The sequence below is a fragment of the Cucumis melo genome, chromosome 4 (genome assembly GCF_025177605.1).
Source record: "Cucumis melo cultivar AY chromosome 4, USDA_Cmelo_AY_1.0, whole genome shotgun sequence".
Taxonomy (NCBI): domain Eukaryota; kingdom Viridiplantae; phylum Streptophyta; class Magnoliopsida; order Cucurbitales; family Cucurbitaceae; genus Cucumis; species Cucumis melo.
In genome coordinates this window covers 17,840,929-17,868,413 of record NC_066860.1, presented here as the reverse complement: position 1 = coordinate 17,868,413, position 27,485 = coordinate 17,840,929, and the positions used below count along the sequence as shown (strand labels likewise).

General features: G+C 31.9%; 2 protein-coding genes across 20 annotated transcripts in view; one reads left to right on the top strand and one right to left on the bottom strand.

The window, feature by feature from the left end:
- Window positions 1–27,485, top strand: part of LOC127148779 (uncharacterized) — a 115,978-nt gene that overhangs the window by 78,944 nt on the left and 9,549 nt on the right. For 4 of the 12 annotated variants that reach the window (XM_051083077.1, XM_051083074.1, XM_051083079.1 and 1 more), the window contains 2 exons: window positions 26,167–26,303; window positions 26,984–27,050. The gene's annotated coding sequence lies outside the window, so the exon portion shown is untranslated. Of the gene's footprint in view, window positions 1–25,144; window positions 25,544–25,642; window positions 25,735–25,820; window positions 25,921–26,166; window positions 26,304–26,983; window positions 27,051–27,485 lie in introns of those variants that run through there. The other 8 variants (XR_007819869.1, XM_051083078.1, XM_051083076.1 and 5 more) reach the window with 7 other exon arrangements.
- LOC103502003 (beta-galactosidase 17) lies at window positions 10,900–21,109 on the bottom strand. Of its 8 annotated transcripts, none has more exons than XR_001764450.2 (20): window positions 20,720–21,047; window positions 19,296–19,400; window positions 18,593–18,788; window positions 17,723–17,811; window positions 16,798–16,878; window positions 15,980–16,074; window positions 15,147–15,217; window positions 14,468–14,558; window positions 14,287–14,388; window positions 14,100–14,195; window positions 13,965–14,013; window positions 13,078–13,326; window positions 12,907–12,984; window positions 12,623–12,769; window positions 12,207–12,257; window positions 11,939–12,107; window positions 11,650–11,795; window positions 11,487–11,552; window positions 11,136–11,384; window positions 10,900–11,024 (listed from the first exon to the last, which is right to left on the bottom strand). XR_001764450.2 is itself a non-coding variant. In XM_008465795.3 (19 exons), exons 1-19 carry the CDS (start codon window positions 20,906–20,908, stop codon window positions 11,250–11,252), a joined length of 2,160 nt encoding a protein of 719 aa, XP_008464017.1. In that variant the 5' UTR covers window positions 20,909–21,109; the 3' UTR covers window positions 10,900–11,249. The 8 variants fall into 8 exon arrangements, 6 of the variants coding, with proteins under 6 accessions (XP_008464017.1, XP_016903128.1, XP_016903129.1 ...); XR_007819870.1 differs by having other exon boundaries at window positions 13,078–13,265; window positions 14,271–14,388; window positions 20,720–21,038; XM_008465795.3 differs by having other exon boundaries at window positions 10,900–11,384; window positions 13,078–13,265; window positions 14,271–14,388; window positions 20,720–21,109.

Sequence of the window (27,485 nt, the reverse complement as noted above, 5' to 3'; positions counted from 1 at the left end):
TACCAACTCGCACACCATTAGGGAAAACCCTAGATCCAATCGACTAACCAACCCAAAACCGGACTCACTGTCCTTCCACCTCCAAATTCCATGAACCACATCCAGACCGGTGTTTTACTACATACTGAACCGTAACTTTAAGGTCTATCAACATAAAATCTCAATCCACAAATAGCAGTCACAGTATATTTACATCAGACAAAATATAATATCAGTGCTTAAACGTTAACACGCATACAGTTATTCAGTACAGTCACTAACGTGTAATCCCCTGTGGATTACTACGGTTTCAGCCTGGACTCGGGGTCCAGTAGTAGGAAAACTCTTACCTGATACTCGGTTATGCCCCTCGATCGAAATCCACGCTCGACAAATCCACCTACGAAACACGAAAGTTTTAGTTGATGACCTTAGTAGTAGTTGTTTTAAAAGGTCATCCGTTGACTTACCCAAGGAAAGGAAGCTATCTCCAACCAGGCCTGCCGCGGAACCCGAGAACTTAAGCGTCAACTCTGTACTACCTTCAAGGGAGAAAAGTAGGGCCATATCTTAATCCAACATTCAAACTCGAATCGGACGAGGTAACATTAGGGAATTCATCAAAACAATCCTTACCGAAGACTCACCGTGAACCGAAGTGGAGGAAGGAAGGCTTAGGTGGCTCGGCTCGGCTCGGCTCGGCTTGGTTCTCGGCTCGGCTCGGCTCGGCTCGGCTTGGTTCTCGGCTCGGCTCGGCTTACTCGGCTCGCGGCTCGGCTCACTCGGCTCGCGGCTCGGCTCGCGGCTCGCTCGGCTTGGGGCTCGGCTCGGACAAGGATGGCGGCTCGGCTTCACGATCACCTCGGCTGCGCGCGACGACAGACAAAAACAACCCGGCGATGGCGGCGACGATCTTCGGCTTACCTTGGACTTTATGGGTTGCACCGGACGGCACGGAGGAGGAGGTGTTGCTGGTGGTAGAGACAGAGAAGGTCGGCGGACCCGTAGCTGCTTAATACCGAAGGGAGATCGGAGATGGAGGCGGCCGTAGCGGTGAGATGGAGGCGGAGATCGGAGGTGGAAGCGGTGCTGCTGCCGTCGGAAAAGAAGGAGAAGATTGAGGAGAATGGTGGTGGCGCTGAAACGGAAATGAAGAGGGAGGGAGAGAGACGGCTGCGGCGCCGGGAAGACGAAACGAAGAAGAAGGTGGAAGGGGGGGCTCGGGCGTCGGGCGTGGAAGGGAGAAGAAAGAAGAAGAAAATCGGGGGGGGGGGGGGGGGGCGGCGCTGTCTCCTAGGGTTTCTTTTCTCTCTTTTTTTTTTAAAATATATATATATATATATATATATATATATATAAACAAAATAAGTATATATAAATAAATATTAAAATTATTAATATTAAATAATTTTAAATAAATAATAATATATATATTAAATAAAATAATAATAATAATAATAATAAAGTAATAATAATAATATATTAATAATATTAATATTAAATAAATAATAATTTAATATTATGTAAATAATAATGTTATTGTTTAATAATATTACTATAATATTAAATAATAATAATAATTCTAATATTAATATTATAACAAATAAAATATATATTAATAATAATAATATAATTAATATTATATTATTATTATATCAACTTACACCAACATTTTAGAATTCCGAAAAAATTTACAAAAAAAAACGAGAAAATTTTACCTTAAATTTTCGGGGCGTTACATAATGTTTTCATGACAGAATATACAACTCTCTAATCAAAATAAGATCCAATAGGTTGAATACAACTATTGTATGTTGTTGATAGTGTTTCTCTATAATAAAATTCAGATCATAAGAATAGATATCTAAATTAAGCATTCATAGAACAACAAGAACATGTGCACAAGAAATTTCTTCAACATCTCATACTCGGCAACTACAACATCCCACATTTAACTTCACAATAAACTATTGATTTCCATTCGTTACTTGGTATTCAGTTGTACTTATTGGATCAACCTAATACATAACACAAATAAGGACAATTAATAAAATAAGAAGAAATAAATTTCAATCTCTGTATACATTAGATATATATATATATATATATATATATATATATATATATATCAATCTATCAGTGCCTATCTGAGGTAGAAACGGATAAATTGCTATCTTTATTTATTTGATAGACAAAGATAGCAATCTATCTCTAACTGTCCAAGATAAAAAAATCCTACCAATAATCTTCTCGACTTTTCATGTTCTAAACACAAAATGTTCTCAGCCCAAGAAGTCAAATGACTCTTCATTGTAGAAGCAGCTTTACTTCGTTCATAAAACCACTTTTGCAATACATCCCTAATTGAACAAAGCATCGTCGCCACAGGTAGTTCTCTAAGATCTTTAAATACTGGATTTACACTTTTTGCACAATTTGATGTCATCATTCTATACCTTCGTCTACATGTATATGCCCGAGACCACTTCTCAAAAGCAACACTACTAAGATAATCTCTAATATTTGAACAAACAGACTCCATGCGTCTCATGTGGAACTCAAATTCTTCAACAGTGTAAGCATAAGCTCAGCTAAAGAAATACTTATCAAGTAGTCGATCCTTAAAATGGAGTTTCAAGTTACTTAAATGATGTTTTGTGCACACACAATACTCAACATCAGGAAACACACTTAAAACTCCTTTGGGGATGCTAAGATGCCTATTAGAAACAATGACTAAATTAGCCTACTCTGAAAAACTACCTCGTATCTTCTTAAAAACCCATGTCCATGATACATCATTTTCAGAATCTACAATGGCAAAAGCAAGATTGAAGATTTGATTGTTACCATCTTATGATGAGGCTGTTGATAGGATGCCACCAAACTTACACTTCAAAAATGTCCCATCAACAAAAATAATAGGTCTATAATATTTCCACCCCTCAATTGATGCACCAAAAACTATAAAGCAAAACCTAAAATGACCACTGTCATCTATTTCTAAAGCAGTGCATGCACCTATAATAATTAAAAACACATTTCTATCAGCACAAACAAAAAAAGAACAAAAAGAATATGAAAGATACCAATATTGGTCTATCTAGATAGACTGTAATATTAGTTTATCCACATATATCTACAAATTAATTTAAATTTGATATACAAAACTAATCATACATGGGTTAGATTCAACCAATTTATCAAGGAATCTTGGAATCAAGGCATACTATTCAACTGTGTCACCATGCAATATCTTTACCAGATGTTCTTTTGCCCTCCAAGCTTTCTGGTAAATTATATTAACTCCAAGATTTGTACGAGCCTTATGCACAATCTCTTTAAGAATAGAACGATAAGTAGACATGAATCTAAAATCATCTATCAAACAATTGCCAATTACTGTTGAAGAAGCTTGCATGTGAGAACTTTGAGCAGTACTCAATGAACAATCATGGTCAGAAGTGTATTTTCGTAGCATCCACAAATCACTCTTCTTATAACGAGATGCCCTTACATACCATTTGCAGCCTTCTTACAGACATCTAAATTCAAGAGACCTCAAATTTGATGCTGTAGTCCTAAATTGAAAGTTGTTTTTATCTGTTATTATGCAAAAACACTTTGAAAGCACTCCTTTACTTTCAAATAAACTTTTTTCCTTCAAATCAGAATAATAAGAGATGTCTCTTATAACTTCATCATTTGAAATAGAAGAAAAACTTATATTCAGTGACATATCAACATTCTCCCGTACACTACTAGATGAAGAAGACGTTTCCAAACAATTAACACTTACATGGGTAACTAATGGATGTCTACTAGTTGCATATTTAGCAAAAACAAAATACCAAGCAACATCATTGTCCTTCTTTATTGGCACGACAGTTTGAACATTACTTTTACCAAAATCAAGTAAAACAGATAATTCTACTGATTCATACAATTCAAGTTGTTCACATGTCAAAGCAACCAAAGAATTAAAGTTGACTTGCATATCTACCAAAATTTCGGACACCGAGTAATTCTCATAAACATTACAGTCATTTCATTGACGTCCATAAAAAACAACAATAGGAATAGACATTCTAATCTGGAAAAGAAGAAAATATTATTAAGTATTTAGACGTAATAAGAAAATATTAAACGATCGTACAAAGAAGTTAATAAATACTAAACGATCGTTTAAATCCAATAGACGATCGTATATAATAAATTAAATCATCGCATAGAATAAGTAATAGATGATCGTTTAAAGACACTGATCGTTTAAACCATCGTATTGAATTTGATACACTATCATTTAAAGATACTGATTGTTTAAACAATCGTATTGAATTTGATACACGATCGTTTAATCATGTTGATCGTTTAAACAATCATATTGAATTTGATATACGTTTAAAGACGTTGATCGTTTAAACAATCGTATTTAATTTGATACACGATCGTTTAAAGACGCTGATCATTAAAATAATCGTATTGAATTTGATACACAATCGTTTAAAGATGCTGATCATATCAAATATTGAAAATATTCGTATTCATATAGCAAAACGCTCGTCTGTATATTGTTAAACGATGATGTTGATAGAGGTAAACGATCAAGTAATTCAATGAAAATTATCTTCAAAAACTTCAAATTATCAATCTTCATAATGAAATACACAATTCTTACGGTGATTCTTAAAAGTTCAAAATGAAAAAAAAAAACTTTAAATTCTTACAAACAATAAAAAACAAAAACGACATTTATACTGAAATATAAATTCTTAAATCAACGTAAACATTAATCAAAATCTTCAACGATCTTCATAACCAAATACAAGATGTCTTACAGTACTACCTATATATTCTAAACATTTTATCTTCATGCCGAAATATATAATTTTGAACGAAATTTTATAATCAATTAAATAGTTCAAAAAAAACTAATATTTAGAATACTCACCAAAACCAAAATAACTGAGGCGATATTAACAGAGCAATATATACAATCTTGATTGTCCAAGATGACAAGAAGAGAAACGATGTTATCGAAGATGATGGATATGAGAGTGAATGTTGCCGAAAATTACGAAAAGGCAAAGAATGATCAAGATGAAAGATATATAAAAGACGAGATGAATAACTCGAAAATGACGATCGTGAAAATATCGAAAATAAGTAGAAAATCATATTTGAGAGATCGTTATAAAAGATTAAGGGTAAATAAGGAATTCTGAAAAAAATAATTTTTCTTAATGGGCTTGTTATACAGGTCATAAATAGTTTTCAGTTTTGTTACATTTATGTAAGTTTCTCATTATTCTAAGTGATTTAAGGTTGTTTAATGGGGTCTTTTAAAAAATATAACAAAGCATCAAAATATTTACATTGTATAGAACAACTTTGAAAACGGAAAAAGCCTACAGACCCATGGTGGAAAATACAAAAAATTCCTCATTAACCACGTCGTCAACAATGCGCGTAATATATTTGATTCACGATCATTTATATTTGGTCGTTTAGATTTGGCTACAATTTATTTTTTAATTATATCGTTTAATTTTGTTACATGATCGTTTAATTTAGTTACGTTACGTTTAAATTTGGTTACACAATCGTTTAGATTTGATCGGATTTTTTTTCAAAATTTGGTATGTTTAGATTTGGCCAAATGATTTTTTAAAATTCTTTTGGTACACGATTTTTTTTACACGATCGTTTAAATTTGTTTACACGATTGTTTATTTTTTCAAGATTTTCTAATACATGATCGTTTAGATTTGTCTACACGATGATTTAGTTTTTTACACGATCGTTTACATTTGGCTACTCCAATCTAAATGATTTTTTTCAAGATTCTTTATACACGATCTTTTAGATTTTGTTATTTTTTGTACACGGTCATTTAGATTTGGTTACTCAAATTTAAACGATGTAAAAAAAGAAGAGGAAAAGAAGAAAGAGGATGGAAAGAAATCGTAGCGGAAAAAAAAAAAGAAAAAAAGAAGAGGAAAAGAAGAAAGACGATGGAAAGAAATCGCAGCGGAAAAAAAAAAGAAGAGGAAAAGAAGAAAGACAATGAAAAGATTAAACGATGTAAAAAAAAATAGGAAAATAAGAAATACGATGGAAAGAAATCACAGCGAAAAAAAAAAAAAAAGAAGAAGAAAGACGATGAAAGAAATCGCAGCAGGGAGGAGAAGACAGATGGAAGGCAAACCTGAAATATTTAGAAAATGGCTAATTTCATGCGCTTTGTTACACAGGCCGTAAATAGTTTGGTATTTTGTTACATTTATGAAAATTAACCTTGTTTTTAATACATATTTAGGAAGTTCGTTTTTTTTTATTTTGCAAATATCTTGCAGACATTTCGCAAATATCTTGCAGACATTTCGCAAATATCTCGCTACTTCCAAACTTCAAATGTTCAATCTCAAATCAATATTATACTTGTTTTATGTGATTTAGGATGCTCCTACATTTATTTTATAAAATTTTTAGCTACTATTTTTTTATCTCGCACACATTTCGCAACTTCAAATGCTAAATCCCTCAAATCAATTATATACTTATTTTATGTGATTTAGGGTGATTTTAAATATGTTTTAGGAAGTTTTTAGCTACTATTTTTGTATCTTGCAAACATCTTGTAGCTACTAAACTTTAAGGGGCTCTTGCAAATATGACAATTATAGTATCATAAATTAGGCCCATAGCACATCATTTTTACATTTGCAAAAATAGCAAAATTGAAGTCCAACCCGCATTTTAAAAATACGAAATTGCGAAGCTACCCTTTCAGTCATTACTAATACTAATATGTACGGTTAATACACCAATATATATCGTTGATACACCAATATATACCGTTGATACACCTGATTTGTTTTGCTGATGTACTGCTCGTACACTTTTTTTTTTACTCTCTAATACTTCACTAATATATATTATTAGTTTGAAACACTCGATATGTTGTTGATACACTCAATCAATTAAATACATTTGAAGCACCCAAAATGATACACTTTATATTTCATTGATACACTTATTATTGTTTCCTGATACACTCGATAGATTTAATACACTTAATCACTTGCTAAACTTCATTGATACATATTATTAGTTTGATACACTTGATATGTTGTTGATACACTTTTTATATCGTTGATACACATTATATATCATTGATACACTTGTTATTGTTTGCTGATACACTTGAAAGATTTAATACACTTAATGACTTGCTAAACTTTGTTGATACATATTATTAGTTTGAAACACTTGATATGTTGTTGATACACTTGCTCAACTATTGATACACTCAATCAATTAAATACACTTGATGCACTAAGAATGATACACTTTATATATCGTTGATACAATTGTTTGTTTGCTAATACATTTGATAGATGTAATACACTTAATCACTTGCTAAACTTCATTGATACATATTATTAGTTTGAAACACTTGATATGTTGTTGATACACTTGTGAAACTATTGATAAACTTAATTAATTGAATACACCTGATACACTAAGCATGATACACTTTATGTATTGTCGATACAGTTGTTATGGTATGTTTACAATCTTAAGAACATGTTGAACATCATTATCACCTATAGTTAACAAATTAAAACTGAAAGTTGAATACATGACTCAACCTGAATTTCAGTATGAATCAAGTTCACAAAAGAATCAAATGATGATATCACTTCATCAACCAAAACACAATTTGTTTTGTAATCCACGTAGTAATGTTGCTCATTCCATTGACCACTCTAAAAAACAATTACTGTCAATTTAACCATAACTACAATGAACTGCAACAATTTTGAAAAAATAAAAAAACATGTAGTAAGTATATCAGTCAACTAATACATATAATATAAGTATATCATATCGCTGATATAAAAAACTGATACAAATTAAAAAAAAAAAAAAAACAGAATCGCACGTAACTAAATAAAACCAAACTGATCTACGAAGTTCCTTTCAATAAAAGATATTAGGAACAAATAAAAGAGATGAGGAAGAACAAATCGTAACCCTAATTTTAATAAATAATATATGAGCAATTCAAAGAAATAATATTAGGGCTTCAAAAAAGGGGAAGAAATACATACATAATTTTTGTTTTCACTGAAGAAAAAATGAGGAGAATAGGAGAAGAAGACAAGGAGAAGATGATAAAAAAAAAAAGAAAAAAAAGTTGACGAAGAGGGAAAAATCTAAAAGAATGAAACTAAAGAGAGAAGAGAAGGATGGTGGAGAAGAGGCAGAAGAAGACGAGGAGAAGAGAAGTAGGTGAATAGGAGAAATGGTGAAGAAGAACGACATAGAAGAGAAGAAGAAAACGAAAAATGAAGGAGAACAATAAAAAAAAAACAAAAGAGGAAGAGAAAACAGCAGAGAATGGCACTTTTGGAATAATTAAAAAAATAAAATAAGAAATATCAACCAAAATTAAAAAGTTGCTATATTTGCAAAATTGAAAAGGTTAGTGCTAATATTACTAAATTAGATTTTTATTGTGCCACCCAATACAATTTCCCAAACTTTAAATGTTCAATTTTAAATCAATTATAAAGTTGTTTGATGTGATTTAGGGTTATTCTACACATGTTTTAGGAAATTTATAGCTATTGTTTTTGTATCTCGCAAACATCTCGCAACGATGGGAAAAAAATAGAAAAATAAGAAATACAATGGAAAGAAGAAAGACGATGAAAGAAATCGCAGCAAGGAGGAGAAGACAAATGGAAGACAAACCTGAAATATTAAGAAAATGGCTAATTTCATGCGCTTTGTTACACAGACCGTAAATAGTTTGGTGTTTTGTTACATTTATGAAAATGAACCTTGTTTTTAATACATATTTAGGAAGTTCGTTTCTTTTTTTTATTTTGCAAATATCTTGCAGACTTCACAAATATCTCGCTACTTCCAAACTTCAAATGTTCAATTTCAAATCAATGTTATACTTGTTTTATGTGATTTAGGATGCTTCTACATTTATTTTATAAAATTTTTAGCTACTACTTTTTTTATCTCGCACCCATCTCGCAACTTCAAATGCTAAATCCCTCAAATCAATTATATACTTATTTTATGTGATTTATGGTGATTTTAAATATGTTTTAGGAAGCTAATAACTACTGTTTTTGTATCTTGCAAACATATTGCAACTACTAAACTTTAAATGTCCAATTTTAAATCAATTATAAACTTGTTTGATGTGATTTAGGGATATTTTACACATGTTTTAGGAAGTTTGTAGCTATTGTTTTTGTAGCTAGCAAACATCTCGCAACTTCCAAACTTTAATGTTCAATCCCAAATCAATTCTATACTTGTTTTATTGTAATTTATATATAGTGATTTTATAACATGTTCAAATAGTTTTGTTAGGTACCTTTTAATATTGCAAACATCTTGCTCACACCTTACAATATCCAAATTTGAAATACCTTAATCCATTGAGACTAGCGTGAGGTGGAGCTCGCCCGTGGCAAAACACAGAGAAGAAGATAGACAAAAAATAAATAAATAAATAACATTTTGAGTCACAAGTTGGTCTGTGGCCGTCACAACCATTGGAGAGTTAGAAAGGTGGTATATAGTTGTCACTGCCATTGGAAAGTTAGTAGGAAGGTAAAGATGGAAGAAGGTTTGTTTTTTATTTTTACATTTTATTGTTTGGAATTCGTCTAGAATTTTTTGGAACTTAAATAAAACCTAAAACTTGCTCAAATATGTTTAAGATAAAAAATTGTAACAAATTTGCTGAATAGGTTTAAAATCACTCTAAGTTATCTTTAAAACAACTATATAATTAATTTGGAGTTTGGTATTTCAAATTTGAACATTGCAAAATATTTGTGAGATGTATGTGAAATAAAAAAGTAGTAACCGCAAACTTTCTAAAATAGGTGTTGAAGCACTTTAAATCACATAAAACAAGTATATGATTAACTTGAGATTAAACATTTGAAATTTGAAAGTTGCGAAATGTTTGTGAGATGAAAAAAAACTTGCCGAATATATATTAAACAACTCTAAATCACTTAAAACAATTATAAATTTGATTTTGGATTAAACATCCCATCAAAAGGAGATTAAAACCTAAGAGATAGTCCATAACAATAATACTAAAAAAAAACATAAACACTTCCCAAAGCAGCAAGAAAGTTTATTCAAGAGTGACTAAAAATTCTATGAAATGACAAGAGAGCTTGAGAAAAAGTAAATCCAAAAAAACGAGAGAAAATGCCAGAAAAGAAAGCTTTTCTTTTATATATTTTTTTAGGAAAAAAGAAAAATAAATAAAATTTGCATGTAAGAACTTTTTTTACTTTTCATTCATTATTTATCCTAAAACCCAACTTTTTAAAAAAGTAATTCTAAAAATCTTCAACTCCTTCAAAATTGGTCCATTTTTTGTAACTCCCCGTTTGAAATTTGGGTCATTAGCAATTTTTGCCCAACTTTTAGGTCATTGACATGCTATTACTAATCTTCATTTTAGTACATGTAAGTGTGAGGAAGCATTCATTTTAGGAATATTCAAATTTGATTTACTACAACCCTAAATATTCAAGATATCCAAGAAATTTTGATTGTACCATGTTTAAAAATTATAATTTGAGAAATGGGTATATACGTAAGAATGTATGTTAGTGATTTTGAATTTGTTAAAATCATTTTTGTTAAGGTTTAAAACCACTCCCATATTTTAATCTTTCAAAAATAATTTTATATTTAACATTACACTTTTTAATATAATGTAATCTTACTATCATCAAAAATAGTTTTGAATGATTAGAAATACGTTTCAAGATGCTTTAAAAATGATTTAAACCATTTAAAGGATCTGCAAAAGTGAAAAAGTGATTAGAGTGGTAATACTGTTTTGGAAAACAAAAAAAATACAAGAAAATGATGAAACTCATCCATAGACTTAATCTTCAAAAACGTTTAACAAGAACTACTAAAATAGTCTACTGTCGTTTGGGAGTTCTCTATTTCATGCGCCATTTTTGTTTCTACATCACCTGAAGTTAAAAAAAAACAGACCCTAAATTTTAGAATTCAAGGTTATAAATTCTTCAAGAAAATAGCTTACAGCCTTACTGGATTCCTCAATAACCGTAAAAAGATTTTACCTTTTGAATATGACAAACTTGCTCTTGAACTTGATATAATCCCCATTACCTACATTCATCACTCATTTCACTCAGTTTGGATGGCTGATTTAAGGTTGTGCCTTCGTATCAAATTCAAAGGCCCACAGAATGTTGGTGGCTTAAAAGCTGCTGAGATAAGTTGGACTTGGAAGAACCACAAGTGAAGTCTGGCCGATCAACAGAATGTACAACAGTATCACGATTTGGAGATTCTAACTCGAGTATGACCTGTGTCAGGTAGTACTTCAAGTTCAAACTGAGATGTTTGGAGCAAAAATGGCAATTTGAAGGAAATGGGAATGAGAGAAACAATGCAAAAAACTCTCATACCAGTATATTCTTCCCAAGCCGAAGAATTGGAGCAGGAACATATAGGTTGCATTGTGGCCCTACAACCTGCAAAGTCTTCATTGATCAATGCTAGGATGTAAAATAAATATGCACTATCTAACACATCCAACATATTTGAGACAAAAAACGAACTCTAGTTTACCGGCCAAAATCTTCCAAGATTAAATTCGTTAATGAATGCAATTCCTTTAGTCCAACCACCAAATGATAAGTACGTATCTTTTCTGAGGTTCGCTTCGTCGACATAAAAGTAACCACTGTATAGTGTCGGTTCGCCGGAGATGTTACCTGGAGAAAGAATAAAAAAACAAACGCAAGTTATTCATATTCACCATTCCTTCATGAAATGAAATGAAAATTGCAATATAGCAGAGAAATAAAGCGACGAAGAGTTTGCTTCGTGATTCTCATGCAGTTTCATGAACCCGTACCAAACTTGGCTTCTAAGCCTCTCTTTGCTATGATTTTGCTGAGTCTAGATTGTGCAATTTGAGAGAAGAAATCGACTCTTGGAATTTCATTCAGGTTGTTGAAAGGCAATGGAATCATTTTCCATCCATGTAGAACATTGTTGTCCAAGTAAACAGATGATAAGATACCCTGCAAAAAGCAAGCAAGAATAATCAGTTGTAAAATCAAATCATTAATTTTTTCAGATGTCTAGAGGAACAGAAAAAAAGTTTGCATTGGTGACTTTACCTTCCTGTCAAATAAGTAGCGTCCATAGTTTATGCGACCCATGTTTTCAACCTAAGATAAAATGAACATACTAATTAATATACTCCAACACTTCTTAATCACGGAGTCAAAATGATAATGTAAACGAACACAAGAGTTCTCTTCATTCATAACATAGCAAATTAGCACTGTGCTAAACATTTTAGTTATTGTTGGGTTAATAGTCATTTGCATAAATTCTTAATGACATAACAAGAATAGGATCGAGAATAATTTAAGGGCAACTGTTTATGTTTGCCATGAAGCAATTTATCACCACAATAATCTTAATAATGGCATAACAAGAATAGAAAAGAAAATATATTCAGCCCAGATTGTTTGTGCGTGTATATCAAACATGAACAAAACAATGGCAGAGGAAGGCAAGACGCTGATACCAAAATGGATAAAGTATTTGAGTCACATCTCGTATTTGGTAGATTAAGCCGCCGGTTTGACCATCTTTCAATAATGCCAACCGAAGTTGGCCGTACACCCTTGTTTTTAGAAGAGCAAGAGAGGAACACTTGTGCTCGATCATGCACCTGCAAAAAGGATATCAAGATAAGTGGTGCATTCATGATGTTTATAATACAGAATTAGAAGGATCTCAAGACCTGAACAAAAAAAACATTTTCTATAAAAATCAAAATAAAAGAGAAATGCTTCAATAATTATGCACCTCTGGTATAAATAAAACGTGTCCATCATCATTATCCTTGGCCACATATTCGGTCGTATATAACAAAAATCCAAAGCTCTGAAAGAAAAACAATTAACTTCTAAGAATTAAATATTCAAAGTTTCAACAACCTTGGGTCATTCATAATAAAAATGGAAAACTAAAACACACCCGATCCGTAGATTCCATTGACAGTGGTTCTTCAGACACAGCCACATCAACTGGATCCATCATATGGATTAGATCAAACAAAAATGCAACTTTCTGCAACTGAATTGGTCCATAACCTATCTTTTCATTGTTAGAAGGAACGGAAGGAATCAGCGCTCCGCTGTAGTGCTGTATAACCCTTCGAATTGCTAGAGGATTACAATGATGGAAGTTAGAATTTGAAAAGGCCTTGTATAACCCTTCGAATTGCTAGAGGATTACAATGATGGAAGTTAGAATTTGAAAAGGCCTAAGTTTGGTGGATGATGTTCAAGAAAGTAGTACTGTCTAGACACAAATCTTGTAAAAGGTAGCATTAACAAGAATCTCTAAAAAATATGCATCATGAAGTGGAAATGATATGATTGTTGACTTTGTATTCCTTACATGTCACTCATCTAAAAAATGACAAAATGCAAGGACAAATCAATTTAAAATTTAAAGATACTACAAATACATACATACATATATACACAAAAGAAGGAGGGAAAATAACAAGATATTAGCTTTGTATATATGTGATACAAGCACTTCCATCATCCATAGTTGTTAACAAGTGCAACAACCTAGCCCACTTCTTAGTTCTTACTCAACTACTTGTAACTAAAAGCATGAATGGCTTTTTAGAAAGGAAATAAAATTGTATTTGTATGATGTCAAGTTACAAGAAAAGAGTAATTTCATAGAAAGTTTATGGACCCTATCATTTGATTGAAATGGGGTCGGGTTGACCAGGAGCCACTCTCTATCCAAGTCTGGTAGGTAGTGCCAAGGGGGAAAAGAAGTTCCGATTCATCCAAAAGTTTGTAAAGATAAAGGAAAAGAGGAAGAGAATGGGGGAAGATAACCTTCATATTTAGCATTGTCAACGTCACCAGATTCCTTAATTGGTGCATCCTGAAAAGGTGCGACTTGATATTTACGTTTCACAATTACAAATAAGTGAAAAGGAAAAAGTAAAGCAACATTAATGGCGTTCTTACATAATCATACGAAGTGAGATCAGGCTTGTAATCCAATACATCATTACCAGTATTTGCTCCATTATAGAATCCAAAATTTGTTCCACCATGAGCCATCTAAAAATAAGGATGAAATAGTTTTCAAAAATCACAATAGAGGAGTAACTATAGTATATACTTTTCCAGACATACATAAAGCACAGCAGACCCTTTCCCTGCCAATATTTCATTCAAGGCAGCTGCTGTAGTGTTGGCATCAGTTGTTGCAATATTTTCTCCCCAATGTGTAAGCCAGCCCGTGTAGAACTCTCTAAACAGACAAATTTTCATGAAATTAAAACTCTATTATTAGTCAAAAGAGGAAATTTTTAAGAGCGTATAACACTCACGCAGTAAGAGGTGGAGATTTTCCAGGAGGGTTGAACTCCTTCTGTAAATTAAAAATAGGCCAAGGTCTTTCACCGGTTGAAAAGTCAACAGCTACACAGTGGAAATAAGGTTGGGGGAGGTCAAATACAGGACTGAGGATGATACTGTACATCATTGTATTTTCATAATACCAAAGAATTAGGAAGAGGGAAACCCATTTAAATCAAAGTTTGTATGTTTCAAGAACTTATTCCAGGAGCAAGAAAAATGAAACTAAACTGTATTGGCATTTTATTCTGATATCTATCACTTCCCCATAAAAATGTATTACTTTGAATCATAATTTGAATACATGGCCTGTGAGTGAGCATAGAATTCACTGAGACAAAAACTTCCATTAAGCACCACAGAAAAAGAAATAGAAAAAAAAAAAAAAAAAAAAAAAGGGACTAGTGCAGCCATTTTATGTTAACTAATACACCTCATACTCGCTCATTTCTGACAGTAAAAGATAAAATCGACATTATTTCCATTCACAGAGAATGCACATGGAAGTGTTCGAATTCAAAATAGCCAGAAAGTCAGCGCTGCCCTATTTTTCATGAATAATTGCTCTACAAGTTTGAAAATTTGGAGAAATAAGAAGATAAAATCAGTAGTTATGTTAGAAAACTAAGCATAGTCTAATGATGAATGTACCCGAAAACACGGCATTGCCACGAATGGTTCCTTTCTCAAGAGTTTCCCTAGTACCTCCATCCGTAGTATACCTAAAGGTCATCAGAGGACAGTGTCACAAGAACAGTTAGTTGTGGAAGACTGTAAAGCTGCTTAAAAATAAAATTGAAGATAAGTGGACTTCTTTGTTGATATAAGATGAGAAAGATCTCCGTAGGCTAGCAGAATCTTGTTCTCATACATGAGCATCCATTTGAACCATGCATTAGATGCATATCAAGGCCTATTTGAACGGCCAATTAGAGGTCTGTTTGAAATGTCTATCTAAAATAAAAGAGCAAATTGCAAAACAACACCTGGTAGTAATTACAATTATACCCTTGAATTTTTAAAACTAAAAATTAAACTTTCAAACTTATCCAAACTTTATAGTTGGATCGTATAAATTGTATTGATTATACAAGTTTGATGATTCAATTTTTATCATTTGTGGTTCCAAATTTTCCAATTTTTGTAGGCTTAAGGGTCTAATTTTAACACTTTTAGAAGTTTAGGGACCCAATTGTTGTTATTGAACGTTTGAGGGTGTCATTGCAACTACAACCATACTTTAGGGGTGGTTTTTGCAATTTGTCCAAAAAATAAATATGCACTTAAAAAATCATTCCATTCAGGTCTTTCAATAGATTATAGTTTGTAAATTAAATTCTATAGCCACGAGAAGCATTATGAAGATGAATATTGTAAAGTTGTTCGGCCACAAAGAGAGCATGTATAATTGTTATTTCATGTCATTTAGCTGAAAACATTATTTTTAACAATGAACGTAAGTTTGAATAAGTAGAACTGCTCACAATATTATTTCATCCCCAAGGTAACCTCTTGCCAACGCAACCAAATGGTGAAGGTAAGCTTGATCGTCTCCATATGAACCAAATTCATTTTCAATCTGTCAAAACAGTCCCTCAGGGGCTCTAAGCGCAGTGTTTACAACCATAGGATGTTCAAAATGGAAAACAATATTATCATTTGAACCGGACAAGGTAGAAGACTATGGACCAACAAATTTGATGGTTTTCTAATTTAGGAATCCTATCTCATCCGAAAAATTTTCAAGTCATTAACCATTAAACAAGTAATGAAAAAGTAGCAATAAAACAGTAAGTTATGTCGAAAAGAATTGTAACTATCTGCTTCAAGGTGGCACATACATTAATGCTTCACCACATAACTGCATATAATATATCCTTTCCCAAATATGAGTTTTAACATTTTCCACGTCATCTTTCCATTACCATTCTCTTGAGTACAAATAAAACCACAATAGTCAGTCATGCTGTGTTAACAAGACTGCTAAGTAGATCTAGAAGTATTTAGAAGTAATAAATAATAATACCCTACATCACCTGTACTAAAGCATGACCATACAAGAGGGATTAGTAAATAAAACCTTGACTTCCTTTCCTTTTATTTTTCCTTTTCAGTGACGGGAAATAGAATGTGGCCCATGAAGAGTGAAAGTGGACCAAGAGACTACTTAAAGGACACCTAAAAAAATTAAGAACGTTTCCAGTATTGTAGGAAGCCTAAAAAGTTTTTGACAAACAATGCACAAAGAATAAGTCCAATTTATATACTCTTAGAAGATGCAAAAAATAATAATTTTACATACCTGGACCATTATTATAGGGCCTCCATTATTGTAAAGAAGGGGAGCTACTTTTGGAAGAATAACCCCCCACCATCGTTCAACCTATAATCAGTCATACCAAGTTAAGAAAAAGGTAGATCTTGAACCCGTTGGGTTAATCAAGAGGAAATAATAGGTCAAAACATATACACCAAGCAAACCTAAAACATAAGATACATCTTTTATAAGTTAAGGACTCGGGCAGCTGAAAGGATGGGCTTCAATTTCACAGTTCTTAATAAAAGAAAGTCGGCTCATATAAGAAACTATCACACAATAAAAGAATTTGTTTGCAGAAGTAGACAATGTACAAGATAAGAGCGTGAGCATGGGTGGGTAACCATGTATAAACTACATATTATACTTCGTTACTCAAACTTCTCCATCTCAAAGTAAAAATAAATAAATAAAAACATATGAATCATGGAATGTATATGCGGTAACCATTTCCATTAACGACTCACTTATTTTATTATTGAAGTTATAGACAAATGTGAAAGAAAATTTGAAATCAAGAGAAGGTAATATGTTATTACAGAAAGAACCAAAGCGTGAATACAATTATACAATTGGAAGAGAAATTCATTAATGAACCAGAAAAAGTTAATGATAGGGTAATAGAAGGTCACACTACACATTTTAACTCAACAAGCAAGTGCATGAACCTGATATATAGTCAGTAGAATTGTTTCCCTAAAATTTTCCGCACTCAAACATCTTTTCCAATCAAATCATAAGAACTAAAGTTTCTCATAAAAACAGTAGTGTATCAAGTAATAACATGAAAAAATGTCACATTACACGCATAAGACTGACTTATCTGAATTTAATATTTATCCCAGAGTCAAGGGATGAACTACTACACTGTTCTTAACTTACTTGGAAGCTTATAATAAAGAACACATACCCATTGGAGGTAACCAGGATCTGAGGATCTTAGCCTAGAAGCTGGTATTTTGCTAAGCAACCAAGCAGGAAAACCCCCAAGGTCCCACTCTGCAGCAAATAACAATAAGAATCTTTTTCAATTACATGTCCATTTTTTCCCCTCCTTTTTTCGTTTTTTTAATGGCTCCGAGTTCTCAACTAAACATTTATTATCAACATCGAAATCGTATCATCATTACTAATGGTCAGGTCATGAAAACAGACCTTTCAATGAATAGATTCTCTTAACCAATTAAGTGACTGCAGACCAAACCAAACAGACTTATAATTGTATGCTAAACCAAGAGTTTCAAAAAATTTCAAGATTATCCAAGATTTGATGTAATGGGATCAAGCCCTTTTAATCCAAACAAGGTGTCATGGATTGAAAAGCTATTCGACGTACGTTGTCTTTGATTTTATATAACAATAACATACCCTTTCAGTTCAAACATGCTGCCATGGATTGAAAAACCTTTTGATCATACTTAGATTTATATATCTCGTGAGTTTTCGAATAAAGAATCAGTTAGAGAATGGAATCAATTCTAACCATAAAGAGTATTGGGTGATTTGAAAATCTTTTAGTCTCACTACAAAGTAGTTGTCACCAAACCAATCTCATTTTCTTATTAAAATCAGTGTGCAGGCACACAGGAACATCTATAGCAGAAGTCAAAATGGCCAAGGATCTACGGGCACTGCTGCTGATAATGATAAAATAGGTCAAATGAATCTCCCGAAATATTGAAAGAAGACTCTGGTGTCATAAGAAAGAAAAGATGCTGGTTCTAAATCAAAATAAGATTCTGAATTGTTTGAATTAAAATTAATGCCAATGAGAGTCTACCTGCACATATATAAGGCCCTGGCCGGAGCAAAACTAGAAAATCTAGCTTCTGACAGAGTTGGATAAACGACACTATGTTTGCAATCCCATTAAATGTGAAATTTCCAGGTTTTGGCTCATGCAGATTCCAGGGAATGTAAGTTTGGATCGTGTTTAATCCCAATGCCTTTGCTCTAAGCAGTCTATCTTCCCAGTACTGCAAGCGTGACATAATTTCACATGATAAAAGGTCATATGCAAGAAAAAAAAACAAACTTTGAAGTCACGGATCTTCCAGTCAACAACTTGATGCTTGAGGATATGCACCAATTACTACTTTCAATTAATTTCTCTAAGATAAATGAAAAGTGGTGAAAAGGTTGAATGGGAGCGTCAACTAATTTTCTCAGCATGGTGACTGTAAGTGTAACTTGAAAGTTATTAAGGGCAAGTTAGTGGAAGGAAGTCAACAGTTTTGCTAAACATATTTGAAGAATCAAAACCTTATTTCTGCCCAGAAACTTCGTTGACCTGCTCCAAAGTATTGTATCAAAATCCATTTCTGACTAGTCTGAACTGAACCGAAAGACGAAGAATGACACTTTAAAGATGAAGTAATAAGCCAAAGGAAATTCATAGAGGAGTGCCAATCGCTGAGAGCATTTCCATCCATGATGTATTATTACTTTATAACCATGAAAGGAAATAAGTGCATAATAAATACCTCAGGAAGAGTTCTGAAATAATGCAGGTCACCACCAATAATCTGAAATGGTTTACCATCTTTCCAGAACATGTCATCATCAATCTCAAACTTTCTAGTATGAACCTGGTATAAAGTACAAACCATCCAACTGCTTGAGAATTGTGGAATGCCGGCTGCATCTTAAAATGTAAACATGAAGGTCAAAGATGAGGCTATGCCACACCGTTTACAAGAGAAGGCCAAGACCTTTATTAGTGCAAACAAAGAATAAACATATTCAATAGTTATTTGTGTTCTATTTAATAGAGTTAAAAACTGATGAAGAGAAAATTGTTTCTGTTAGTGGAATCAAACTCATCTAATTAGAAGAACAGAGAACATAATTTTAATGTTTACTATTTAAATGCTAACTGATTTCTTGTTGAAAGCCTCGTTGTCTCACTATCAGTAAGTAGTTATTCCATTAAAGCTTGTCTGAATTTTTATTTTTTATCATTATTTTCTAAACGAACTGCAAATAACTCAAACTTGAGAGGGAGTTTTTGGTTTAGAAGACTTGACAGAGTATGGTTCCAGTTTGAGAAACTAGGAGGGAAAGTTAACTGGGATTGCAGTCAAGGAGATAAAAAATGAAAAATTAGGAGGAAACTTCGAGAAAATTCCCTACCAGATATAATTCAAGAGGAAATGCCATCCTCATATTATGGGCATATTTGGGAGCATTGAACAGAATGGGTTTGTGATGGGTTTTAATTCCAAACTCATGTTTAGATTGAGTATTTCGGACCCGGTTTGTAATAATAAACTCCTTTCCTTCTCATAGTTTTCAACTCAATCCTCTTTCCCACCTTTTTTACGCTTCACGATCTCATTTTGTTTCCACCCTCAACTTCAAAACTTATTCCAACACCCGTTAGATTCTCAGTAATTCCGTTTACATCCTAGCCTCCCAAACAACCCCGAAGTGGCTTCCTTCATGGTAAAATTCACAGCCCAGCTTATTTCAGATTGGTTGCTGAAAGTGTAAAGTGGCAGACTGACGATCCAAATTCGAGGAAAGAATTCCAAAAGATTAATGAACACTTACTTCTACTGACTTCAAGGACTCAAAACACCTGTAAATTATCTAAATCCAAAAACCTGGAAATGTAGTCTTGACTTCCTCTAATCCGAATAGAACATGATATATGCTATACGAACCCGATTCAAGTTCAGTATTAAACTACTACCCAAATCCAAGAACTTAAAAAGCGCGAAAACGATTAAGAGGTGCTATTTACCAAGATGAAGTGAATTACAGCTCAAAGAACTGCTATGAAATGAAACATTAATCAAGCACTCTAAAGATGAAGAATTGCTATGAAAGAAAATGGGGTAACATCGAGACAGCAATTGAGTAATGAGTTAGACATTAATGAGACGCAAAAGGAAAGTCGAGGAACCTTGTTGAAGTTGGAACGATCATGGTGATGGCGGAAGAGACCTTGGGAGTGAGAATGTAATGAAGGAAGAAGAGCAAAGACTGGAACGATCACTCCAAGAACTGTAAGGAAGATGAGGAGGAGGAAGAAAAAAGAAGGTATCAGGTGCCGTCTCTTCGCCATGGATGAAAGCTTCGAACTACAATTCATTCAACGAAATTCAATAACTTTTTCTTCTTCTTCCTTTTTGTTCGAATTAAAACATTTGCTCCGTAGTATTATTTTCGTTCTTTCTTCCTTTTAAAAAATATAACAAAAACATCACAAAAAAAAAGATGGTTTGGATTCAAGATACACATACATACAAACCAAAAAATCATAAAAAAAAATCTAAAATTGCAGCTAGAAGGAGAAGAAAGATAGAAAAAAAACTGAAATATTAAAAAAATGGTAAGACTTTGTTCTAAATATTTTTCTTCTTATGCATTTGTTGTTCTAATTGTCTCTCTTCATTAATCTCTGTTTTCTTTTTATTTTCAAGTATTTCCATCATTTAAAAAATATTTTAAAAATTTTAATTTATTGCAAATTCGAAAATTTATTGACGGATCATTAAGTTAAAATAATTTATCAGCGATTCTAAAATTACTTTAATATCTATAAATTATTTCAAAAATTAATAAAATAGGTATAAAATAAATAATTTAATAAAAAAATAAAAATAATTTAAGATATGAAAATCAAATGTATAAAAATAAAATAACAAATTTAAATAGAGAAGAAAATAAATTATAAAACTTACCTCATGAATGAAAGGATAAAGTTGAAGAAGATGTAAAGAAGAAGTTGATGTAGAAATTTTAAGAACTAAAACAAAAAATAAGAATAATTTTAAATATTAGAATGAATTTATATAAATAAAATAACAAACTTACAAAGAAAATAAATAAACAAAAACTTACTTCATAAGCTACTAGAAGATGTCGAAGAAAGAAGAAAAAAATTGAAAAAAACTAAAAAAATAATTAAGTTCAAAGTTTTATAAAGTAAAAAAAAGTAATAAAATAAATGAAGTTGAATATCTTATAAACAAAAGTAATCACCCACTTACTTATTAAAAATTAAATAGTTTTTTTCATACATATTATACAAAGATGGTGATAAAGTTAAGCGACGGTACATAATTTATGTTTATTTAACTATACTCTTTTGACAAAATTTAACGAAGTTGATTTTAAAATTTTGTATAAATTCTTCTAAGTTTTAACATGTATTTGGCAATAATGTGTGACCAGTAATTTTCTTCAACTTTATTAACCAAGAATGCAATTTAATTTATTGTTTCAAAAATAAATTAAACTTATTTTCTGTGAGGTAACACATCTTCTTGTACGTGTGGTTCGTCTATTTTCCGTAATTTTTTGGTGTGATTTGTAGATCTCTTTCCTATCTTTTAGTTCGATGAAAATCTTTTGAAATACTTGTTTGGTTATCGCCTAGTGTTAGTGATGAGACTCGTTGGAGTGTAGTCAGCTTTTTTTTATGCCTATTTTCTTTAAAAAAGTGTGAATTTCCACTAGGTATTGTTTATTTCAATTGGGTGGTTGGATTGTGGATAAGTGAGAAAAACAACTTTGTAGGAATGGCAAAAATGGAGGTGGCATTTGAAAACATAACAAAAATCAACGACAATAAGATTTTTAGCAAATTTGTGATAGGTGCATTAACTTCATTGATATCCTATTTTTGCCTTTGGTTGTTGGGTACATCATCTTTCCTACATAGTGTATTTTCAATTTTGTCTTGGTTTTACAAAGTGGATATTAATAAAGTGGTTGATTTTGTGAACTGGGATTATATCATTGACTAAATCGAGATTTAAGGACGAATCACAACAGATCTAATATAGGAATCTTGGAATCGATATTAAATATAATTTTCGTTTTGATTTATTTATTCTTGATAAATGTATATATTAGATTTTCAAAAATCATGTCCTAAATCTTTTTCTCTTATATATTTATTTTCTAAAATTTCAAAAATATATATTTAAATAATCCTTATTATATATTTTTACTAAGAAGTTCGAAAATATATAGGTTTAATAAAATTTTCGAAATACCTTATTCATTTTTATTATTTTAAACTTGGATTTATCACTAATAACTTTTATTGAATTGTTTTCCAAAAATATTAAAATATTCGATTAATAAACTTTGTAAAACAATAAATATTTATTTGTTATTTTAATATTTTAAACACATTTTATTAGATTGAGTTTCTTTTCTCTAAAATATCAAAAGAATTTTTCTCATTCATCTAATCTAATGGTTTGGACTAGTTAACTAAAATTCAAATTAATAACAAAATTTTTATTTTTTATAATCAAATATTCTGTCTACTTTCTCAAATTTTTACAACAAATAAGGTTGTTTTTTTATAGTAAATGGAATAAAAGTTCACAGTATCATTATTATCTTTTTTGTTGGGTTTTATAACTCATCCAACTCTACATTTCAACAATTTTATAATGTGTGATTTTTATTAGAGCATGGTCATTTAAATCCTTTTGGTAACAATCTATTATTCATTTTTTTTTTTTCATTTTTACCATTTCTATTTTTCCAAAATAAACATTATTAGTTTGCTATTCTTCAAGTCAAAGCAAAATATTCACTATTCCCCAGTTTAGAAAGTGGGCCTAAAGATGTAGGCTGGCCCATCTAAAGTCTTTAGGATATTTAGTTCATGGGCCTTATTGTCAATTGAATCAGGTAGGATGATTTTAACTTGTGGAATATGGGAATATGGCAAATTCTCCCTCCAATTTTATTTGAATTTATGTTTTATTATCGAATTAAATTTTATCTAACTAATTTTCGAATTAATCACAATAAATAAAATCTTCCTTACTTTTCTCCTCTCCCCATTTTATTTATATATATATATATATATATATTATTGATGATAATATTATTATTATTCATCATCATTATCATGGTTATTATTATTATTATTTAGCAATCTAAAAAAATAAGATACCAACAAAAAGAAATCTAAATCTCATATTTCCAACTTAGCCCCCTCACCTTCCCCCGATCTCTTTTTCTCCTTCTCAATCTCAGGTTTTTTATCGTTGGTTCAACAACCATTTCTTAAATAACATGTCTGACTTTTGATGATCTTGCAAACTCAAGCTCATTGACCTTGGTTACTCTCTCCAGTTATCGATCTTGGTCACTCGTACACATATTTTGTGCTTTTGTTTCTTCTCAGAACATCATTTTCAATAATTATGTTCTAGGATCGATGATACTTAAATTTGGCTTTCAAGATCTTATGGTTTAAACTAGTCATATGAAATGAAGATGATGAAAGTCTCCTACAACTGGTTTGTTGTCGATTGTATTTCCAACAATCACATCGTCCTGAAATTGCAATGCCTTCGAATATACACTTGCCAACTTCACTTCTACATTCAACTATGTTTTGTCTCGCCGTGATCTAAACATCATCATGTAGCCTCCAAAATGTTGAAGAAAAAGTGCGAATTAAGGATTATTTGTTTTCTTTGATCTTCAACTTTGTTGGTTCAAAGAAGGTTAGCTAGGATGTTAATTATATCTTCTTGTTGTTATGTTATGTTTATGGGTGCATTTTTTCTTTAAGTACTCTACCTTTTGTTTAGATCACATAATTCTATTGTTTTAAGAAATAAAATTGATTGCAAATACTAAATATTTGTAACGACCCAACTTTTTAATCTAAGCTGAGGTCATTACTTACTGCTAAGACACGATATCCAACATAAAAACCTCAACAAAGACCCTGTTCAAAATTCATTAAAAACTTCAAGATGTAATAAAATCGTCTTCGAGCCCTATTTCAAATCAATTTCAAAAGTTGCAAAACATAGTCTATGAAATTTCAAACAAAACAAACAAACAAATGTTCTAGCCAGAACTCAAATTAAAATTCTCAAAACGAAAACAACAAAGACATTGAGCAGAAGCATTAAAACAAGACATTTCCATATGGCCTTCACACATCCTTCTTGCCCCTCGTCAGTCTACCTCGTACATTACCTTTAACTAAAAAAGTTAAACATAAAAGGATGAGTATAAAATATACTCAGTAAGAGACTCACTACTAATCCCGTTAGGGTAATAACAATTAGCTTCCTATTAAGGGGTACCTTGTACATAACAGTCTAGTGGTCCCATAGGACACACACATCAATCAATCTAGTGATCCCATCATATACACATATCAGTCTAGTGATCCCGTCGGATACACATATCAATATAGTGATTCCCGTCGGATACACAACATGTAGTGATCCCGTAAGACACCGTGCCTGCAAGGTACACTAACCCATAGATAAAGCTAACAATTACTGTAAGCCCGATATTTTCTTGGTTTAATTTCTTTAAATGTGGAAAAAAAAAGAAAAAGAAAATGGAAATTAAGTGTAAATATAAATATATATATTTATATATTAAATAGTTTTATTAAATTAATTAAAGAAAAGAAAGAAAAGAAAGGACAAAAAGAAGAAAAGGAGAAGAAAATTTCATTTTCTCTTTTCTTCTTCTTCTTCTCTTCCCTTCACCGCCAAGATTTTGAAGACATCCAAGTTCCCTTTATTTTTTTTTCTTTTTCCTTCTTCAATTTGCAGAGAACTTCTAAGAGAGAGTTTGGAAGAAGAAGAGAAATTTTACTAGAATTTTTAGGTTGAAGAAGAGGAGGAGAACTCAAGCAAAGTGTATCAATGGCTGAATTTTAGTTCATTCTGCACATCACTGGTTTTTAATTCGGTTTGAACTCTTCAAAAGGAATTAAGAGGTGAGCTTTACATTTACTGAAAGTTAACTCATTTTTAAACAAACTTTATGAAGAACGTTGGAACAAATTTGGATATTCATTTGGTGCTTTTTGATGAAGAAAACAGGGCAGTTGGTTTTCACTCGAAATCAGGAGGTCTCTGGTTTTTCTTATATTTCAGAGTGTATCGGTGGAGTTAGAATCTCTATTTGGTATGGTTGGAAAGCTTATTCAATTTACTAAAACTTTCATGAAGAAATTGTAAACCAAAAACGACTAAAAATTGGTTAAATTGTAGGAACAAGTTAAAGAGGTCGTGTGCGCGCGATTCTGGAAGTGGTTCTGTTTTATGGGTTATATGTGTTTATGCACGGGGAATCAGATTTATATGTCTTCAGGTAAGTTTTAGAGGATCTCAAAATGAAGAGTTTGATATAAAGAACACTCATTTTGGTTAAGTATTGAGAAAGTTATAGTCCTTTGAAGTTTATGTTAGAAATCTGGAAATTTTAGAGAATTGTTGAAATAGGATTTTATTTTTTAAGCTTTGTTTTCGTGAGCGTCATCTTTGGTGTGACATGTTATGTATATCTTTAGGAAACAAGAATGTTTAGGGTTTTAATACTCGGTTGGGTTGTTGGCAGGCCGAGAAGAATTAAACTGAGCTTATAGACCAAGGATCTAGCCCAAGACTGGGAGTGACAAAACCAACTTTGAAATATTTTCCATAACTGTTATTATGATTGAATGCGATAAATGTTTATTTACGAAGCCATGAAAGGTATTTGAATTTCATGACTATTTTCAAGTATACATTTGGAGACTAGATTTCTTAAAGAAATTTATGCTAGCACGTAGATATTAAATGTTTGGAAAGTATTTAAACCACAATATTTTAAGCAAAGCATGAATTAGTATGAAGTTTTGTTTTAAGAACTACAATTTTCCACGAAAGAGCTGAGTAAAGTCCGAGCTTTGTGTAAAATTTATAAGCAGGCATGTTTTAATATTTTATGATGATTTATGAAATTTTCATTAACTACATGACTGAGATCTTGAGCCTGAGGCTAGAGATTACCGTGTGCACACTGGTTAGATTTCGTTGTTGACGTTGAGTGTACTCCGTAACAACGATGCTGTCATGAGTGCTGGGCGGGCCCCACTACATCGTAGTGCTTGTAAACGTTGTTGTACTAGGTGTACCCTACACAACGTAGATTCGTCATGTTAGTTAAAATGCTTCGATATACTTGATATGCCTTGCTAGATTTCAATGATGAACATGCTGAGTATTTAAGGAAGTTATTCTTACTATTACACATTTACATTTATGACTTGTATAAACAGATTTATATGTGTAAAGTTTTCACGTGCTCTTATCTTTAAATTCATAGTTTTAAACTGAGTCACTCACTGAGCTTCATAGCTCACCCTTTCCAAAATGTTTTACCTATTTTCCAGGTAGAGATCGACTTCCCGGTGCCTGATAGACTTCCTTAGTCTGCGGAAGCTTCATTATCGATTGCCAGTACGTGTTTTGAGTTTGGCATAAAGTCTGTTGTGTTGTGATGTATTCACACCCTTGTATGTTATAGATACTCCACAGTTTGTATAAGCTTTAGGAGCTGTAGTTGTGTAAATTTTGTTGGTTATATTTTGATTAAGGTGTCTTTAGGTTTACTCGTGAAATCGGTAAATTTTGAGGTACACTTCATGTATGTGTTTGACTAGCTGTGTTTGACTAGCCTAGGATCCGCTGTGTTTTGTGGCATGTACAATAGTTTATATACTAGATTGGCAAGTTCATCACATGAAAGTTTTAAGCAGAGTCAACAGATACAGGTACAGAAAAGCGTTGTTCGTCGGCTTCACGCCATCTTTCGGTCTAAGGTAGCAGGTAGTCCGGGAGGGGGTGGGACAATTACCCTTTAGTTCATTTTAAATAGTCTACAACAGTCACATC

Coding starts and splice junctions, on each gene's coding strand:
- LOC103502003 (XM_017047639.2), bottom strand. CDS start 20,908: ATGAATTGTAGTTCGAAGCTTTCATCCATGGCGAAGAGACGGCACCTG. Junction 15,218..15,979: donor CTTGGGGATGAAATAATATT/GTGAGCAGTTCT, acceptor GATGACCTTTAG/GTATACTACGGATGGAGGTA. Junction 12,108..12,206: donor GCTACTTATTTGACAGGAAG/GTAAAGTCACCA, acceptor TGCTTTTTGCAG/GGTATCTTATCATCTGTTTA.